This window comes from Rhinolophus sinicus, linkage group LG06 (genome assembly GCF_036562045.2).
Source record: "Rhinolophus sinicus isolate RSC01 linkage group LG06, ASM3656204v1, whole genome shotgun sequence".
Taxonomy (NCBI): Eukaryota; Metazoa; Chordata; class Mammalia; order Chiroptera; family Rhinolophidae; genus Rhinolophus; species Rhinolophus sinicus.
In genome coordinates this window covers 47,837,161-47,858,886 of record NC_133756.1, presented here as the reverse complement: position 1 = coordinate 47,858,886, position 21,726 = coordinate 47,837,161, and the positions used below count along the sequence as shown (strand labels likewise).

At 33.3% G+C, this 21,726-nt stretch overlaps 1 protein-coding gene across 6 annotated transcripts in view; it reads right to left on the bottom strand.

Annotated features, from left to right (window-relative positions):
- The window catches only part of SPATA1 (spermatogenesis associated 1), a 43,482-nt gene that overhangs the window by 12,672 nt on the left and 9,084 nt on the right, over nucleotides 1–21,726 (bottom strand). For all 6 annotated transcript variants that reach the window (XM_074335056.1, XM_074335057.1, XM_074335052.1 and 3 more), the window contains 9 exons: nucleotides 20,863–20,980; nucleotides 18,520–18,573; nucleotides 18,176–18,404; nucleotides 12,231–12,342; nucleotides 11,424–11,484; nucleotides 6,965–7,076; nucleotides 6,145–6,270; nucleotides 3,221–3,399; nucleotides 1,229–1,327 (listed from right to left, as the gene is read on the bottom strand). In XM_074335056.1, coding sequence (XP_074191157.1) covers nucleotides 1,229–1,327; nucleotides 3,221–3,399; nucleotides 6,145–6,270; nucleotides 6,965–7,076; nucleotides 11,424–11,484; nucleotides 12,231–12,342; nucleotides 18,176–18,404; nucleotides 18,520–18,573; nucleotides 20,863–20,980 — 1,090 coding nt within the window. The remainder of the gene's footprint in view (nucleotides 1–1,228; nucleotides 1,328–3,220; nucleotides 3,400–6,144; nucleotides 6,271–6,964; nucleotides 7,077–11,423; nucleotides 11,485–12,230; nucleotides 12,343–18,175; nucleotides 18,405–18,519; nucleotides 18,574–20,862; nucleotides 20,981–21,726) is intronic.

The window sequence follows — 21,726 nt, the reverse complement described above, 5'->3', positions numbered from 1 at the left end:
TGTTTTTGTACTAATTATTCTAATATGGGTCCAAACAATTCATAAGTGATATTTATAAGGTTAAAATGTACAAAGATGGTAAGATGTAATGTGCATGCTTTCCAGAAAAACAGAACATTGGAAGAGTCATAACTGAAGGCGATGGGGGCATTTCTATTACTCCCTTTTTCCCACCCAACTATATACTTAAGTGCACACATTTCCCATTGGCTTTTTGTTCATTTTTTGTATACACACTTTTCATTCATCAAATGAGCAATTTTTTTGAGTGCATACTGTACAACAATGCTAAATATTCACATTTTGTTAAAATTTGTTCTTTGCCCTTTTCCTTTTCTCTATTTTAATCTTATCAGTGTGTAGAATTTAGCCAGGGCTCAGCCTTGAGAATGCTGCTAGGGAAAAGAATCTGGAATTGTGCTGTGCAAGAGAGTAGCCAATAACCACAGGGAGCTATTTAAATTTAAATTAACTACAATTTAAAATTCAGTTCCTTAGTCACCCAGCAAGCTACATTTCAGGTGCTCAATATCCTTATTTGGCTAGTGGCTGCTATATGGGACAGAGCAGGTATGAAACATTTCAGTCATCACTGAAAGTTCTCTTGGACAGTGCTGATTCCAGAAAAGGGTCATTATTATGCGTCATAAGGCTATTTCTGATAAAGAGGTGAATTGAGAGCATTCAAATACACACACACACATACATATATATATGTATGTATATATATATATATACACACATATGTATATACATATATACACACACATATATATACACACACAATGCATATATACATATATATATATATATATATATGAAAATAATCAGAGAGAATGAGATAATCACCCAAGAATGGGAAAAAAATTCAATGGGAGCTCAGAGATCTCAGTGGTTTGTCAGATTTATTTATGAATGATTGCAATACATGAAAACCACTTCTTTTAAATATTTTATGGACACTTTATACTGATTCACAGGGTCCTTTTCTTTTAATTTTTACCGGAATTTTCCTAAATTTTACTTTGGACTTGTTATAACATGCATCTTTTCACGATTTACTTGTTGTTATTGAATTTTTTTCCACTCGTGCTCTTTGTTGTTAAGGGAACAGTTTTAAGACAGTCAATCCTTACTACCTTTATGCTATTGACACCCAAAGTTAAAACACCAAAATATTCTATTTCAGGATAAATGTTGTAATCTGATTAGGAGAAATGCAAATTACCTTAACTTCTATGATGAGATTCATTTTGTCTATATCCAATTTTCTCTTAAGTTGGTCAACTGCATGCTGTACCTCGGTGATCTGGATTATAAGGTAATTCTGTGTGAGATATATAAAGACATCTTTACTAAGGATAACATCTATACATTTTTATTTTTAACTTACTAATACAAACTGCAATGTGATAACAAATATCAAAAGAGCAAATCATGAAAATAACCTATTCCATAAAATAAACTTATTACTTTGGAGTAAATTACTACTGACCAGTTGATTTCTTAGTTTTAGGGACCACTTTCTCTTCTGTTCTACTCTTATTATTCACGTATTATAAAAATAAACAGATATTTGTAAAAGTAACCATTAAATTAGTACCATAAAAGCCAACAACTATTACTGTCAAAGGTATACGCTGGGTTTAAGATATTAGCAATGCTTTTGAAATTGGCACAATGCTTTATTAGAATAACTTTAAAATACATATTTAATAATGAAATAGTATATTTTATATAAGAAAACTTATTTAATACAAGAGAACCCATTTAACATAAGAAGCCTTTTTGGTTACTTTTGTTCAAAAAGTTTATGAGGTACAATGATCACCATAGAAATTATTTAAAATTTTAAACTGTGTTTGTGAAAAAACATTGCATATCAAAACTAATAAAATAGTAGGACAAAAAGCATCAGCTATGCTAAAAAAAAGGTATCAGCTATATGGACAAATCATTACGTGAGCCTATTAGGATTTTACATTAAATTTATGTAAAATGCTAAACTTTTACTCATAGAAACTGAGAACTTTTTGGTGGTTGTCAGGGATGGTGGGTGGAGGAAATAGGTGGAGGAACCAAAAGGTACAAATTTCTAGTTATTATATAAATAAGTTTAGAATGTAATGTACAGCACAGAAACGAATTAAAAATACTGTGTTGTATATTTCAGTTAACAGACTAGATCTTAAAAGTTCTCTTTACACACACACAAAAAGTAACTGTGAGGTGATAGATGGTAACTAGATATATTGTGGTAATCATTTCACAGTATATACTTACATCAAATCACTGTGTTATACACCTTAAATTAATACATTATGTCATTGATATCTCAATAAAACTGCGGAAATATAAAGGAATAAACTTTTAATGATTCAATATGTCTTAGGTTAAAACCATACTTTTAATGGTAATTACCATAAAATCTTTTTTTTTGGTAAGTGGAATCAAATCATTCAAGTTAAACTGAAAAGTGGCCTCTGGAATTTGTTCTTTAAGTATGTGGTAGAATTACTCAACTGAAAAAATAAACTTCAGGTCTCTGAGTGTTCAACATTCAAGACTGTCTCCAAAAATTAATTGATGAAAATTAAACACAATTTAATATTTAGAAAACCAATACCTGATTCCGTGGGTATAAATAACCCCCACACACACTGAAAAAGAGGAGTGTAGTACATGTTCGTGCCCCTCTGTATTGCATCATGTGTTCATCTCCCCCATAAATAAGAAAAGTGACGCTGGCCTCAGGTACAGATTTGATCCTAATTGGTCTAAGTCAGCACATAGCACTCTCTGGTAACTACCAGCAGTCCACGGTGGGCCTGGTTAATGCCCCACCAAGCAAAAGGGAACATTTTATATATTCCATGCATCTGAAAGAGGTTCTCTCTGGGTATGGAGGGAGATAGCATTACTTACCATTGGCAACTCTGTTGCTACTATGAGGGAAAGCCCTCTTATAATGAATCCAACACTTGAAAATAATAGGGAGAAATATCAGAAGCACCTGGGCCCTTAAAGACATCAGTAAGCTGCTGAATGTATCTCCTTAGCATCCATTACATGAGATCATGAATTTTCTTATTTCAACCAGGTTAAATCAAGGTTTTGCTACTTGTGCCCTAGCATCTGAAATATGATTAATGAGAAACAATGAGAAAGCATATATCTTGACTAGAACTTCTCTAATAGAATGTGAACACTTTTATAGCACCTTAGAGTCTGCGATGTTTGCCAGATTCTTTGGTCTCATTTTGATCTCCCTGGCTTCAAGTTGCATGAGCAATTTTTTATAGTAAAGTTCTAAATCTTCTCGAAGTTTTGTTAAAACCTCCTCCAATGATGCTGTGACTTTCTTTGTTTCAAAGTGCTTTTTCTTCCAACCATTATAAGCTATATAAAAAAAAAAAAAAAAAAAGAAAAGGCTATAGTTTGAATCTGATTAGAGGATTAAACTTTTCAACCTGGAAAGGACCCGAGAGTTAATTTAACCCGTCTACTCCCCTCTTCTTTCTTCCTTACATGCTGAAGAAATCAGAGCTAAGAACAAAATGTTTATTGGATAATAAAAGTACTTATCTACAAATACAAGGAAATAGTGTAAATCCAGGAACCACAACCAAGTTCTTCTTTAAGCTTGTAATCATTTCTGGAACACCTTTATTTAAAATAACCACCAATAGCCAAATGTGTATATTTTTATTTTGATTACATTCCATAATCTGATTTGATTATGGAATAGTTATTTATATACGTAACTATAACTGTGAAGAGGAATAATATACTTTTTTAGGTTTTTCCTTATTTTTTTCAGCTCCCCAAATGACTTATGTTTTATGATGTCGGCTGAATCTGATTCATCATTTATCAAAATTATTCCGAACTTATCTGCAAAATTGTGTGGGGCAGAATTTCTCAAACCTGAGATCCTTAATTAGAAATTCAGTACTGCCAGCTAGGAATCACTTAGGCACCAGTGAGAATCTTCTAAGTACAAACTTAACAGCAACACAAACTACATGCTAGCATTCCAGATTTGTTTACTTTTTTAAGATTATCAAAAAAAATCAAACCCCACATGAAGTTCTATGTGGTGATTTGTTTAAAATTATATAACTACAAGGAACTTAACTCAAAATTTGAACTTCTGCCCTGTATCTAATCCTCATGCACTATATAGTATGTATGCACTATCTTCCTAGCTGGTCTCTCTGCTTCCATTCTGGCCTCTCTACAAGCTATTCCATATAGCAGTCATTTTGATTTTTCTAAAATATTTTAAGAATCATGTAAATCCTTAGCTTAAAAATCCTCCAATTGCTTACCACCTTACTGAGAATAAAATCCAAACTTCTTGAATTGGCCTCTGTTCCTTGCTGAATTTTTGGTTTTATCTCCCTCTTCATTCCTGCTTATTTATCACACTCCAACCCACTGGCCTTGTTTCAGGTCTAAGACCGCAAACTCATTCCTATCTTAGGACCGTGACATTTAGTGTTCCTTCTGTTCAGGCTGTTTTTCCCTCTCTTTACATGCCTACCTCCTTATTAATTAAATCGTAGTGATGTCTCCACAGAAATGGTGTCCTTGGAACCAAAGCATCTCTCCTGCCCCAACACTCTGTATTACGCTCTTTTAAATTATGCTCTTCACAGTTCTAATCAGTAGCTGATGTTGTCTTACTTTTTTATTGTCTGTCTGCTCCCCTACCCCCATTAGAAGCAAGCTCCCTAAGGGCATGGCCACATTTGTCTTATTTACTGCTGTATCCTAGGCTTTTAAAACAATGCTGGGAATTGAACACATAGTAGGCTCCATAAATACTCGTGTTTGACGGCTGATACATGCCTTTATCTGGAAATATTCCTGTTGAAGTAGAAAATGACTGATCATTCTCATTTTATAGAAAGAAAGAATGAGGCACAAAGGAGAAATTTCTTGCCTAATAAAAGGCTGATCTGCTATGAGAATCCTGATGCTGTGATTTCCAGTCCATTGCTCAAACTTGCTTGATAAAATTGCTTGTTTAACATTACAACAAGGCTATCATTGCCACCACTTCCAGGACACACTTTAATATTAGGAGGTAGAACCCTCAGAAATATCTCCTGACAGTGTCTGAAATCTTCAGGCAGTTATAGTACTGAAACAATAATTTTCTGTAAATTATGAATCCTAAACCAGTTAATTCCATATAAACCTTTTACCCTTATAATTCTCAAGAACAACCCAAAATGCAGGCCTCTCAAATCACTGAGCACCTTGCAAACCATTATCCTATACTTTCTCCGCACTGGGTCATTTTTTCCATTTCCACCAGTTCCAGTAACAATGTTTCTGATTGTATTCTAAGAAAACTACCTACTTGTCCTACCTAATTCTCTCATTCATTTAGTCCTTCATTCAGGTCAGCAAAGCAGACAGACATCCCAACAAATTTCAGCACCTGGGGGAGTCTAAGGGACTGCAAGAAGGCTTCTAGAGTAAGTGATATCTAACCTGAAATAGAATGGTTAGTAGGAAATAGCCAGGTGAACTGGGAAGATGGGGACAGAAGGGGAAGAGAGGACAGGCAGATGCAGATGGCAGAGGGAAACGCGTGCCTGAAGGCCTGCAGCCAAGAGGAGGCACGCTTCAGATGCTAGCACATCTTTTCCTGGAAGCCTTTCTCGATCTCTCCATCTAACTTTGGTGTTCTTCTTCTGTGTTCCTATGCACAGCGTTCTGTGGTGCCGTTATCATGGTGTCCATCAGGATGTATCATTACTGCTTAACTGGATTATCATTTCCCCAGGGGGCTGTAAGCTCTGCGAGGACAGTGACCAGATCGTGTCTGCCTCTCAGTATCTCCTCAGCCCGTGGAACAGTGGTGAAATCCAGTAGGCACTTAATAAATACTTATTCAGTAAATGGACTGAACAACAAAGAAATAAATAAATGAATGTCACTTACGATAAATGTGTGAGTTTTAGTAAAAAACACCCAATGTGAAACAGTTGAGCAATGATTTCATGTTTCCTGTATTGAACTTAGTAGTGTACTACTGAAATCACAACAGTAAAATAGCAAATATTAAAAAGCATAAATACTGTCCACATTGTTTTCTTTATAGTGATAAAAGTATGTAATAAACTTTACCATGATATGGCTTCGATTTGTTTTGTCCAGATAGCTTTTCAACTTTTCTCATTAATTCTTCTCTAATTTTTTCCAAATATCTTCTTTCTTCCTTTACTTGTTTTATTTGTTTAATAATCTTCTCTCCTAAAATATAACCCATATTTATCAATGTCTAAAAGCTAAAAGATGCTTCATTTCCTAAAAAATATAGTGTGTAAAACTTCAAAGTGCTTAAAACAGCAAAAATAAATTTTACCTAAATTCTGTTTTTCTTCCTATAATAAATATAGCATTTGCCCCTGTGGAAAACACTGAGTAGTCATTTTAGATTCTAAGAGTGAAACATAATTTACATTATTTACATGTATGTAGATAATACAGTATGTCTCATCTGAATTTACATGTATTTGTAAAACTAGATAAAGCTCAAGTAGTTATAGTTCTTGTTTTAATTCTTTTGATAAATTTATCTTGGGCCTAAGATATTGTACTTAAATCTTACATGGAAAATGTAAATTTTAGAATATATTTTTAAAAGAAATATTACTGACTAAACATATGCAGTAATCAACATACAATTCATATACTTTAAAACAATTTACCTTTTTTTGTCATAAAATATACTTAATAAAATTACCATTTTAAGCATTTTTAAATGTATAGTTCAATGGAATTATGTACATTTACAATGTAGTGAAACCATCACCACCATCTATCTCTGGAACTTTTTTTAACTTCCCAAACTGAAACTCTATTCTCATCAAACAGTAATTCCTCATTAACATCATTTAATTTTACTTCACAGAATCATCTGTTCTTACAGTTTTATCACACTTACTTTCAATCTGTAATAAAGAAATTTCAGTTATTCCTGGAGTAAAAGCAGATTTCCAAGGAAGTGAAGGAAAATCAATAACATCTGGCAGGGTGATGCACTCTTTTTCACCTATCTGTAAGAAAACATGAAATGCAGTAAGATTTGGTAGGACGACATATTAGTTCTCATCCACCTGTAAGCACTTGATAAGGTACAGCAGCGATGCATTTTTTTACTTATGTGGTGATGAACTCCCAAATCTCTGTTTATACCTATGGATTCTTTTTTGTGCTCCTGCTTCTCCATTCCACTATTAGATAGACATTAATCACAGGGACTTCAAACTTAAAATTGAAAAAAAAAAAATTATTGCTTTCTAAATGATTTTATTCTAGATTTCTGATCTTAGCTACTTCTTTTAGCAACATTTAAATTCTTCTAAGATGGCCACTGATTTTTTTTCACCTTGAGCCAATTTTGATCATTTATACTAGCTTAGAAAATTGGGGCATCCTATCAAATTTTCAAATTTTAGCATACGTATTATTTTCATATATTTTATCTACTCTATATTTGTGTTTATATAACCTTCATTGGTCCAAATTTTTATATATCTGCTCTTTTTTGATAAACTACCTCAAGCCTTACCAATGTTGATGTTTCTCCCACTACCACTTTATAGATCTGGAATTGTTTCAGTTCTGCTAGGGTTTTTAAATTCTGTAACTTACTAGTTCCTACATTTCTCTTTATTAAGCCCTTACTACTACTTCGCTCTATTATTCCTTTTAAAGTCTATGTTATTTTTTTTAACTTATAAAAGTCAGGTTCTCAAGGATAATGGCAACCACCTAAATTAGAACCCTTCCACACATCATCCCAACTACTATAAAGGAAAGCAAATAAAATCACCCATAATTTATGCCTACAGCATAACTAGGACATAGAATCCTTTAATTGACACACGTTTTAATTTACATGTAAGTGGGGAAACAAACCCCCTAGACCAGCAGAGTGTGTTCATGAGCTGATTCCTGAGCTGTCAGAAGTGACGATACATTAGAGAGCTGTGAACACATAACACAAAAAACAACCGCCACAGTTTAGTCTGGAAGAAGAAGCCCCTCCCATGCAGTGCAGACATACTGAGAGTAAGAATAAGATCTAGTACATCAGAGCACTTTCTATGAGGAATCCAAAGAAAGGGACTTGTGAAACGTAGGGGGCCAGAGATGGTAACCATGGGAAGACATAGCTTCTGAGAGACTAGAAAACGCTCTGGAAGTGAGAGGTATTCCTTCAGGGTTACGTGGTAAGGAAAAGGAAGAGAGTAGCCATGATAACAGCTCTGTTGAATTAAATTAGCAGAAAACAAACAAACAAAGAAAACAGAGCCCTTTCCCAAAAAGGCCACACTTATTTAAAAATAAATAACTGCATTTCACTGTAACAACAAAGAGGAAGAGGGCCGTCCTGATCTAAGCAGAAAAGCCACCAAAACACTACTCCTTGTTCCTCTATAAGAACACCTGTTATTACTGATACAGAAAAATCCACACAAATGAACGTGTACTAACATTACCTACAAAGTAATCTAGCATCCACACAAAGTTACTTTTTAAAAACCCTCAAAATTGAGAACTAAAACAAAATTAAAAAAACAGGAAGCCATAAAGCAGAGAAAAATTTAACAACATTCCTTACCTAGATTAAAAATAATTAAGCAGGCGTTTGCAGATATTAACAAACACCCATAAATCTAAAATCAAATAACTCAGAATGAAAATGGAAAACAGGAAGATGTGAAATGGAAGATGATTAAACTAAAGAAAGAAATTAAAGAAGAACCAAAATTGTCTTAGAAATGAGTAAATTAGCAGGTACCCAAGAAGGAAAAGATATGACCAAATATACAGTAAGGATAATGGAGAACCGAAATAAAAGGGGCAAAGAAAATAACAAAATACATCAGAGAAGTAACAGATATAAAAGGTAAAGAAGATCTGAGATAAGACTAATTGTGGTCCCTGAAAAAGAAACCAATGGGATGGATCTGCTGTTTAAAGTGTTTTCTAAAACTATAATTGATTTCTTAAAACAAAAGAAGTCCTGATTTTCATACTTAAAGGGCCCACTGTTTTTCAGAAGAATTGGGCCTAGAATTCTCAACTGAGATACAGTCTGGTAAATTACTACACATTACAGGATCCTCTGGCTTTCCAGACCGAAATACTCAAGCCAGCTTACAGAGAAAAGAAAATCAGGGTGGCATCACACTTTTTAATAGTAACACATAAAACAAGATATCAGTAAAACAACATTTTAAAGAAACTCTGAGAAAAAAGGTATAAGCCAAGGATGTTATAGCCGATCAAACTTCAAGTATCCAGGCTCTAGAGCAGGGGTTAGCAGGCTTGGTCAAAGACCAGAGAGTAAATAAGTTAGGCTTTGTGGGCCACATATGATCACTGTCATATTCTTTCCTCAACTCTTCAAAAATGTTAAAACATGAGTAGGTGGCAGCCTCACAAAACAGCCTGCAGGCCATAGTTTTCCCACCCCTACTATAGACAAAATTTATAATGTGGGAGAAGTAAGGGAATATTGTACATAGGAGATCTTCCTATTATAAACTGAGCTTAATCCAAGTAAGAGAATGAAAAATCTTCCGCAAAAGAACTGGCAGTAAGTGTTGCATATATTTAGTTATAGATCTGAGACTAAAACAGAGGTGACAGGGATAAAACTAGGAGCACAATATATAAATTTTATATTCTTTGACAAAGTAGAAATAACACAACTAAAAATACATGAGAAGAAAGTAGGGAAAAGGGTGATTTTTTGATTACCCTGAATGTAACAGGTAGGAGTCAGAGAATAATTTTAGAGGTAACAAATCAAAAGGAGAAGCATCATTAAAAAAGAGAGAGAGAGAGGACTAAGAATACTAGCATGAATGTATTAGTATAAAGGTAAAAAAAAGAACAAAAATACAGTATTATTAAATACCAGAAGAGGGGAAAAGTCCAAATAACCCACATAGTAGCACGTACTAACTATAATATTAAAAAAAAGACAAATCTGACATCAAACATATTAGTTCCATCAATAACATAAACGGATATAACTCATCTATTAAATGAAAAAGATTTACAAAGCTCACAAAGAAAAACTCACAATTCTAAGCTGTATGTAAACGACATACCTAAAACAAAGCAATTCAGAAAGGCTGGCAAAAGTTGGGAAAGAAAGATGGTGGGCATAACAAAAATGTAAACAAAAAGAAAGCAGAAAGTGATATACAATAAGGAAGAATTTAGGCCAAAAAACATAAATAAGTCAAAGAAGGATACTTCATAATGCAAAAGTGGTATTAATATTCACTTAAAAACAACTTTGTGCCAAATCAAAATTGAATCAGAAACCACAGAAGATGTAAGGATAAAAAGTAACACATTAATAACAAGAGATTCTACTATACCATTTTCAGTCTAAGACATAGCAGAATGTGGAAAAAAAATAAGGATATGGAATAATTAAACAATGTAGTCAGCAAGATACACTATAGACATGGCACACAAGAGGGGAAGATATTTGCAACATACATAAGCACCAAAGGACTCATCTTTCAGAGTATATTAAAAATTCACATTAATCTGAAATCTATGGTAGACAACCTATAGAAATACTTGAAAAGGTACTTCCAAACGAAGTTATCAAAATGGAGTCCATAAAATATAAAATCATGATCCTATTTTATGGGTAATCCAGGAAATCAAAATCCAAACCTCAGTGAAATAGCATTAAGCATCCACCAGACTGACAACATTTTTTAAAGCCTGAAGACAGCATGTTTTATTAATATCCAGCAACAACAGAGCAATGATTTGCTGAAGATGGCATGCCTTTGCTCCAAAACATACGTAATTACAGCTCTGTAGGGCTCAGAGCTGTGATCCCCCTCCCTGGGCTTGTCTCAGACTCCATGCAGCATTACAGTGCACGACACATCAAGCATCGCTGGATTAGCTGGACATTAAAACCCAAGTGGCAGCACCACTTGCAAGTCCGCTTGAATCACCTGGTGAGCCTTCTCTTGCTTTGGGCCCACTCAGCTGGCAGTCTTTTAGATTACACAATTGAAAAACAAAAAGATTGGAGCAGCACATCTGAATGTGTTAAATCTCTCTCCAAATCCCAGAGGTCCATCAAGTGACTCGTTGTCAGTGGTAGCTGGGGCAAGATGTGAACACATTGGCTTTCACCTCAAAAGGTGTACATACCTCAACAGATCCCAGACCATGGAACTCTCAGGAATTTCACTGAATTGACAGGCTCCTGAACTTTCTTTAGGCTTTTTTCCCACTCTCTAACCAATAATGTTAGAAAATTTAGACATTTTAATCTCAGTTTCATTTTGAATTTCAGTATAAATATTAGGTTTCAATACCACATTTTAAGAAACATCTTAAAATCATACCTGACTGTCATCTCTTCTAATGATATTAGCTCTATCATCTTCATTTTTCCAAAGAAACTGACTTAAAGGGAATGAGAGATTTTTAAAATATTAAAAATGATCCCATAAATATTAGCTTTTCATATTTTATATATTTTATTTAATATTCTGTAAACATAGACATAACATTACAATTTTTTAAAGTCAGCCTGAGGCAATTATATAATCTTTCAATCTCATTAACGATCAACATATACTACATTTAATATCAGTAATAAAATCATATTTTATTATATTATAGCTAAATTAATATCAGAGTCCAATGTCTACTGCAAGGTAAATAAGTGGAAATTTTGTAAACATTTTATTTGTGGATCTTCTGTGAATAATTATTTATAAAATTCCTTATATTAACTTAAAAAGATGAGTATATGCAGAACTATTGCTTAAGTACTATAATTTTGAATGAAATGATATCAATGTGAAACTCGAGCATACTAGTTTACCCATAACCAACAATCTAATAAGAGAGGCTGAAAAATTAGTTCTAAGAAATGCAAATGAATGCAGAAATTTTTCTCTCATCAGGTTGCCCCTAATAGTAAGTTTTACAACAAAAATAAATTTAATTGATAAAATATCCATCATTTTTTTGGAGAGGAATGCTGAAATATAACAGCAAAAATCAGAATCAAGATAATTTTAATTTAAAATATCACTGATTTCACTCACATCTTTGTTCTAGTTAGACATCCCTATATCCCTGGATATCTTACTCTTCTTTTAGTTCAGATTATGACATGTGGGATCAATATTTATACTAATTACCTGTTTTTGTTGCTAACATAATCATTTGAATCTTCCAATGATCCTGGCAATTCAGAATTTCCGAACTGGTTTTTTCCAGGCTGGTTTTCTTTTGGAATGTCTTTTCCCTCAGCTGATGTTGACGTTTATCCATGGCAAACAGAGTTCATAACGTTAATAAAATACTAAAAAAAAAGTTTGTTTTTATATGTACATGCTATTATCTTGTCCTGTGGTTCATAATATCCAAGAGATTTGCCCGACATAATACAAGGCAACTATTTCCAAAGTGAATTTCATGAGGTATTTCATGAAAGTGAAAGGAGAATTCTTTGGTCAATTCAGTTTGGGAAAAATTGGGTAAGCAACTCTAACAGGAACACAACCCTGTACACAGACACACACACACACACACACACACACACACACACACACACACACAACATACCCCTACTTATTGCAAGATGTCTCTGTTTTTATGTATAATATGAAACTGCAAGAGGGGGGTAAGCTGGGTTTTATTCAAACTTAATTGTCTTCAGGAAGCTTTTGGCTTTTCAAGTAATATTCTGAGGAACCTTTTCCAGAAATTGCTGATGTAAACACAAAGCATATAATGTCATTTGTATTTCACATACCTTTCCATTGATAACATCTCTCTTCATTTTAACAGAATTTTTCCGTATAGGAAAAAAACACAATGTGTCTTTAAAACACTAATGTTCTGTATGATCTATATGAACAAAAGATCCATGAACCTGGCAGCGATAATGTAGATTTTTTCCCCACTTGGAGAAATCAATTTTTTAATTGAGAAAAAAATTAATGAGTCATATTAATACTTGAAAAATCATTTTACAAGGATTGCCACAATATTTTACAACCTGAAGGCCATACTGGTTTAATTTTAGTCTGGCTGCTACGATTTATTTCTCAGCTGGCAATGGAATAATCATTTAAGGACAACAAACAGAAATTTTCTAAAAGGTATATTCAATGCAAAATGAACACAAAAAAATGCATATGTCAGCTGTTTAAAAGCTAATAATAAAATACCACTCCCCCAATCCACCCAAAAAAAGAAACATTGCAAAACTCAGTTGATTCTGAATTATATTTTGATAGGTACATAGGACATGTATCTCTTATTCCTAGTAACAGTTTGGAGCATAATGACCTGCACCTTTCAACAAAAATGGGAGCGATAACTGTGAAACTGTTTTGAATTGTGAGATGTTTGCCTCCCAAAGAAGAAAGAATTTAAACAAAGAAAATGGCATTTGCAGGTCACAGAGTGCTAATGTTTGTAGCATTTTTGGCAACAGTGAAAAGTTAAAGTATGATTCTGGCACAGTGTTATAAAGCATGGGCTTCAGTCAAACTACAGGGTTCAAGTCCTGGCATAGTCACAGCAGGTGTGACCTGAGGTAAGTTATTTCTCTAACGTCAGTTTCCTTATCTCTACAATGGCATAGTCCATGTGAAGCGCCCAGCACAGTACCCAATCCTTAGAAGTCTCTTCAAATTCTGATTTCTATACCACTGCACTTTCCAGTTCAGCTTTTAATTACCTCGGTCTGTTCTCCATATTATCACCTGAGTTGTTTTTCTGGAACTTAAATCCAATCATGCCACTCGTACTAAAAACTTCAGATGGCTTCCCACTGCCTACATGATTCCTCAGCTTTGTGGTCAAGGCTCTTGTAGTCCAAGTCCCTACCTACCTCTCTAGCTGTACTTCAAGGTACTTTTTCCTCCCCTTCTGAACCCCAAGTTGTAATAGTAGTACTACTACTACTGATAGTTAAAAATTATTGAACCAACTATGCTATTAAGCTAACCCTGAAAGCTCCATTCATATCATGATCTACGTGAAAGAAGCCTTCTGGAGTAGGGCATTGAATAATCTGCATAGCCAAACATTTACAACCCTGGGTTTGAAGTCAGAGCATGAAGGGTTCTCTACATCATCTTAAGAAATGTGGGCTTTCAGTAGCAAACAATGAATGAGTCTTTCAAAGGTTTTTAAGCAGGGAGATAAATAATCCAACTTGCAACAAGAATGACAAGGCTGACAGCGCTCTAGAGGATAGATTGGAAAGATTATAAGCAAGGAGGCTAGTCACAATGGTTTTTGAGGTTCTTTTACCCTGAAAATCTATTATTCTACAATAAGAAAAATTTGAAAGCTTAAAGTCTGAACAAGTGGAAGAATGATGAAAGCAAAGAAAGAAATCAAGAAAGCGTACTGGTTTGGGGGCAATGATGGAGTTGAGCATTAAATACGTTAAAGTTGAGGCATGTCAAAAATATAGAGATGTGTAGCACAGACCCATGGGAAAGAACAGAAGATGACTAAAGAAAAGGAATACCCATTTCGAGACGTAAAAATGGGGAAAGCAATACTGTACTTCTTTTGTCCTTCATTAAAGGAATCGTGAAACATACTGCGCATACTCTTGGAATTATAACTGACAGTGTAAAGTAAAAATGGTAAATATGTATTGTGCAGTTTATAATGTATGTATAAGTAAAATGTATGACAACAACAGCACAGAGATTTGAGGGAGGAAATAGATGTATACTGCTGTAAGGTTCTTATACTATATATGAAGTTGTACATAATTTGAAAATAAACTTCAAATTAAAGGTGTATAATGTGGACCCTAGTGCAGAAGTCAGAAAACATTTTCTTAAAGGGCAAAGCAGCAAATATTTCAGGCTCATGGACCATAATGTCTTTGTCACATTACTCAACTCTATTATTGTAATGGGCATGACTGTGTTTCACTAAAAGTTTATTGATAAAAAAAAGCCATAGGACATGGATTAAAATAAAATAATATGAAAATAATGGGTGTTTGCTGTCCTCTACCCTACAGCAACCACTAAAAGTTTCTTAAGATAAGGATTAACTAATGAGCCAATAGTGGAGATAAAACTGAGTCATAAAAAAACTACTCAATCCAAACAAAAGGTAAGAAAACATAAAAATGAAGAAAATGGAAGAAATGAGACAAATAGAATACAAACTGCAAGATAATAGATTTAAAACCAACCACATTGATAATTACATTAAATGGAAATGGTCTAAAGATCCTTATAAAAAGACATAGATTATCAAATTGGATTAAAAAGTAAGATCTAAATATATGCTTCTAAAAGGAATCCACTTTTAATATAAAGTCATAGATAAAAGTAAATGAATGGAGAAAGACATACGATGCAAACACTAACCAAAAAAGAGATAGAATGACTGTATTAATGTCAGATTAAGGAACCTCCAAAATAAAGACTATTACCAGAGATAAAGAGAAACATTAAATAATAATATAGGGGCTAATTCATCAAGAAGACAATAATCGTAAATGTGCATGTAGTAACAGCTTTAAAATACATAAAGCAAAACTGATCGTTGAAGACGTCAACACTCTTCTCTCTGTAATTGTTAGAGCATGTTCACAAATTTAAGAATTCCTTTTATTCAAAGAATCATAAAAGAATAAAAAGACAAGCCACAAACTAAAAAATCTATAATTAATTATACCACACAGGTGTGTGTGTGTGAAGATATGGCAGAAAATATATATGTATACATAATGAATCAATATTTAAAAGAAAGAACAGAAAATGGGCAAAACAACTGAATGAAGGCAAATGCAAATGGCCATTAAAGGTATGAAAAAATGTTCAACTGAAAAGAACTACTAGAAAAGAAAAATAAAATATTTGGAATTAACAATTCAGTGTAAGCATTTACAGCAGATTAGACATAGCTAAAGAGAGAATTAGTAAGATAGATTTGGAAAAAAGATCTGAAGAAATCATCCAGAATGTAAAGCAGAGAAACAAGAGGACAGAAAATGTCTGACAGAATTAAAAGGATATGGTTCAATAGGAACTTTCAGATACTGCTGCTGGGTATAACCACTTTGGAAAACACATGAACTTTCTTGAAATGTAAAAGTGAAGCATACAATGTCAATCCTAGCTAAATGCCCTTAAAATCCTCTTGCACATGTACATTTAGAAGTCATGTACAAGAATATACATAATAGCGTATTTATAATAGCCCCAAACCGAAAACAAACCAAATGTCTATGAGCAGAATAGGTAAATATTACAAATTATGACATAGACATATAATGGAATATTTTGCAACAATGAAAAGAAATTGAAGTACATATGACAACATAGTTGAGTCTTATAATTACAATATTTAGTAACAAAAGCAAGTCCAAAATAAAATACTTGCAATATGATGCCATCCAAATAAAATTAAAAACAGCCAAAACTGAACTAAAGAACACATATTCAGGTTGTAAAACTACAAAAAAAGCAAGAAAACAATTATCTCGAAGTAGTAGTTATCTCTACTGGGGAAGGAAGAAGATGTGATAAGAGAGACCCAAGATTGCAAAGTTCTTTTTAAAGAAGAAGAAAAAAACCACATTACCTTAGAAACAGCATTTTAACTTCTAAGAAAATTACAGGACAAATGCATGAAGCTGTTTTCTGAAAAATGCTGCTTACAGCACTATGGAATTCTATAGTGATGTAGATCTATATTTATTGGTATGAAATATCTACGATACAGTCTAAAATTAAGAGGCTTTAAAAGAGTTTGCATGTATCCTCATTTTTAAAAGTTAAAAAATATTTTATATACAAGAACTTTAAAAACTACCTGAAAGAATACCCCAAAATCCTAGCAGAAACTATCTTGGCTGGTGGAATTATACTGTTAATCTTTATTTTCTTCTTGCACAGATATCATAGGGTTAAATACTCCCGCCACAGACTTCTTGGGTTTTGTGCAAGTAGCAGTTCAGGAATCTGGCCAGTAGCCCAAAGTATGATATATGATACTATTCACAGCCTTATGTAGGGCAATTGCCCACTTCATTAGCCACTTGACCTTGTACTTTTCAGAAATACTGGGATTCCACTATGACTTTTCCCCAGATGTTTTTTTCCCTTTAACCTTTAAGTGAAATCATGACAGGAAAGCAATATTTAAAACAATGCAGAGAAAGGCCTACATAAAGGAGGTAAAGAATCTCACCAACCATCTCATTGGCATCAAGTAATAAAATAGGTGGATCTCATTCATATGTCTCATGAGAAATAACAAATCGCATCAGAACAATAAATGTTAAATGTGTCTAAGATTAAAGATGGTGCTAAGTTTAGAAGATCACTGGGAATAAAATAAACTTAGAATATAAGAATTGCTATAATTGAAGATGGAAAACAATGCAACTAGTTAAGAACAGGTACATTTTGTAGCTGTAATGGCTGTTGTCTTTAGTCTGGGATGAGTGATTCAGTTCATTTACAAATATTTAGTGTATTTGCTTTTTCATTACAAAAAGTTTATTTTCTATACGAAATAAGGGAAAATAATTTAAATAATTTTTTTCAGTTAATTCTTAGAGTGTAGTACCAGCTTTACTTATATATTTATAAGTTTGATTTTTAAATTGCCTACCACTTAAGAACTGAATCATCAGTAAATTGATGGGTATAATCAGATAAAACAATTTTAAAATCTTTGAAATACAAATGTCTACCAACATTAGTCATTTTGCTTTGATTTAATACTGTTGTCCTGGCTAAGATCTTCCTGGACTTAAAATAATAATACCAAGGTTTTATGCACTCATCATTTCCTTTCTTTTCACTTTTAGCCTTAACTTTCTCAGAAACTATTATAAAAGAAGTAAAGGTGGCAGAGTTTAAGTGCTGTAAGTATTTTGATTTTGGTTTCATTTTAAAATAGTATTTAAATTGTTTTTTATCTCCCACCTAGTGAAACTATTTTTAAAAACACCCAAATTGAATTGTAGCTTTCCTTTTATACTGCCCATGTTTGTAAGGCTAGATTTGCCCAGACTTTGCTTACAGACCTGACTGCTAAAATACTATAAAAACCTCTTTGGTTTTCCCACTCCAATTGAAATCACCTTCTTCTTGATTCTTGCTAAGAAACTCTTTCGAAGTGTTATCTAAAAAACTGGGATCTGTTCCAGGTTCTTCTTTTGACAAAGTTACACTGGCTGGTCTGTGGATTATCCCATCAGCCTCAGCAACACTATTATGAGTCTGCTTTTCATCTAAAGAAACGGTTGATGCTGAATAAATATTTCCTAAATGATCCATTATAGGAAGCAAATACAATTCTGGTTGAAGAGCCTAAAATACATAGGAAATTTAAAATAATTAGTTTGTAATTTAAAAAACAGCAAGTTAAAAAAGTTAGCCAGTAAGTTAAAAAATAAGCACATGTTTTAAACGTCACATTACATACATATGGAGGAGCAAATGATTTGAGTTTCAGTTCCGATTCTTGCTTTGCCTTTACCTAGAAATAAATGAGAAAAAAAATTAAAGCTTTTGTAATGTTTTTCAATTATTTTTTACCCCTACGTTTTTTTTGCAGAAGTCACATATCTGCAACACAAATCAAATCTAAAAGCTGGTAACTAAGGCTAGATTCTAGAAAATGTAAAATGTAATCCTATTTCTATTTGCTGTACTAAGCATAATAGAAATTCTATGTCATTTAATAATAGTTAAGTATGGCTATCAGTTGCCTGGACTATGTGCCAGGTACTATTCTAAGCGATATTTCACACACACACACACACACACACACACACACACACACACACACAACAGAGGGTACCAAAAATATGTATACACATTTTAAGAAAGGAAAAAACTATTAAAATTGTAATACTTAATATATGAGGTTTGACAATTAGGTTCAAGAACTTGTTGCAACAATGTTGCTAACTTTTTTTTTTGATAGCAGAGGTGTTATTCATTATGAATTTGTATCAACTGGACAAACAGTTAACCAAGTTTACTATTTGGAAGTGCTAAAAAGGCTCAAAAAGTTAGGTGACCTGAACTTTTCGCCAACAATTCATGGCTCTTGCAGCATGAGAATGCACCAGCTCACACGGCACTGTCTGTGAGGGAATTTTTAGCCAGTAAATTAATAACTGTATTGGAACACCCTCCCTACTCACCTGATCTGGCCCCCAATGACTTCTTTCCTTACCCGAAGATAAAGGAAATATTAAAAGGAAGACGTTTGGATGACATTCAGGACATCTGAATGTCATGACAGTTCTGATGGCCATTCCAGAAAAAGAGTTCCAAAATTGCTTTGAAGGGTGGACTAGGCACTGGCATTGGTGCATAGCTTCCCAAGGGGAGTACTTCGAAGGTGATTGTAGTGATATTCAGCAATGAGGTATGTAGCACTTTTTGTAGGATGAATTCGAGAACTTTAATCGTCAGACCTTGTATATCGGTAACAAAAGATGAATACAAGTCACATTTGACTTCTGCAATTACAAAAGGTGCTCAAAGTGGTTACCATCAGTGTCCAGACACTTCTGATTATGGCGAACTATTACCTGAGCAACACTGACCAAAGTGTCCACTTGTATACATTTTTTGGCACCCCCAGTATATTATCTGAGTTAATCTTCACAATTGCATGTGATAGGCAATTACATGTGATACATATTACCTGTAGTTCACAGACAAGATTGAGGCAAAGAGAAGTTAAGTAACTTCCCAAGATTTTATAGATAGAAAATTTCCAAGTTGAGAATCAAAACCAGGTAATCTGGCTCCAGATTTCAACCTTGTATACTTTATTTCCTAAACATTCAACACATAGAGTTCATTTGTCATTCATTCATTCATTCATTCAACAAATATTGAGGGTATATTATGTGTCAGGCAGTGTTCTATATGGTGGGGATACAATGGCAAACAGGCAAAGTTCCTGTTCTCATGCAGCATACATTCTACTTGGGAGTGCAGATCTTAAATAAACATGATTTAGCATAGAGATATGTGATTTATGAAAATAAAACTGAATGATATAATAGAGAGTAACTTAGAGAAAGGATATCTAAAAACTAGGTGGTAGGAGAATGCCCTTTTGAAAGATAACACCTTGAGAAAGAAGAATAAAGCTGGAGGTATCACGCTACCTGATATCAAATTATACTACAAGGCTATAGTAATCAAAACAACATGATACTGGCATAAAAACAGACACATAGATCACTGGGACAGAACAGAGAGCCCAGAAATAAATCCATGTTTATATGGTCATTTATTTATCACAAAGGAAGCAAGAATTTACATTGGGGTAGACAGTCTATTTAATAAATTTAATAAATGGGGTAGACAGTCTATTTAATAAATAAATAAATAGACTTTACATTGGGGTAGACAGTCTATAAATAAAACTGAACAGATACATGCAAAGAAATGAAACTGGATCCATTTTTCTTCAGAACACAAGTACTTGTTTAAAAAGCTTTTAAACACTATCATTTACATTTAAAAATTTACATTACTTACATGATAACATTTTATATTTGTCTTTCTTTTCTTCCCAAGGAAATTCACATGCAAAAATACCATCATTTTAGGGCCTGATAATATGCCAATAAGACCCATGTTTTCTTGATAATTTGTGTGTTTAGTGATATTTCCATTTCATTATGATTGAGATTACATATCTCATAGTATGTTAAGATGCTGAGTTGACAAGCATTTAAAAATTATAATTTGTTAAGGTACATTTTTCTGTAATCAAAAGGGAAACACAGAAACTTACCACAGCTAGATTATTTCCAATGCATTTCAGAAATAAAAATTTTTCTGCAACAGCATCTTCATCAAGAAACTCACTGAGACGCTCCCTCAGGGCTTGTAAAGTAAGGTGAGGAGATACTCTGAAATATCATGACATTACCTCATAATGTAAAACGAAGGAAGTTTCAGCTATACTAAAGACTGGTAACTTTACTCAGCTATCTCAGATATAAATACTAACTTAATGTATCACATATAGCTTAACATGTCGTGTTTCTACATTGCATGGCATTTTGTAGGCCTTTGTAACTATTTAAAAATAAATGATTAAAAGCCTGCCTTTTTAAAATTATGCAAATGAACACTTTATAAAAGCCCTCTTTATACTGAAAAGGAAAACACTTGTCTACTTTTCTTATCCACCTCCAAATTTTATTGTTAAAGCAAAACTTTACCATGGAATTTATATACTTTTATACATATATTAAAGAATGATTTAGCCACAGATATTTATTTTGGAAGCTTGACAGGATTAGCTAGTGCTTAAAAATTTCTTTGATGATCAAACATTGTCAGACTCCACATCTTTGCTTATGAGAGATACTTCATACCTCAACATCCAAAATTTAAAGCCATCACTTATGCTATTGCTCTGAGTTCTTGTTTTCCTAGGATCTCCTGGGAAACATTATATAACATCATTCAATCAACAAATATTTACTGAGCACCTTCTATGTATCAGGCACTGTTCTAATAAATGGGAATAAAACAGTCAACAAAACTGACGGAGGGTAGCTGGAATTTAAAATACAATGATCAGAGAAGATCTAAACAAAAAGCAATATTTGAGTAAAGACCTGAAGAAGATGAGATAGTATATGTAAAG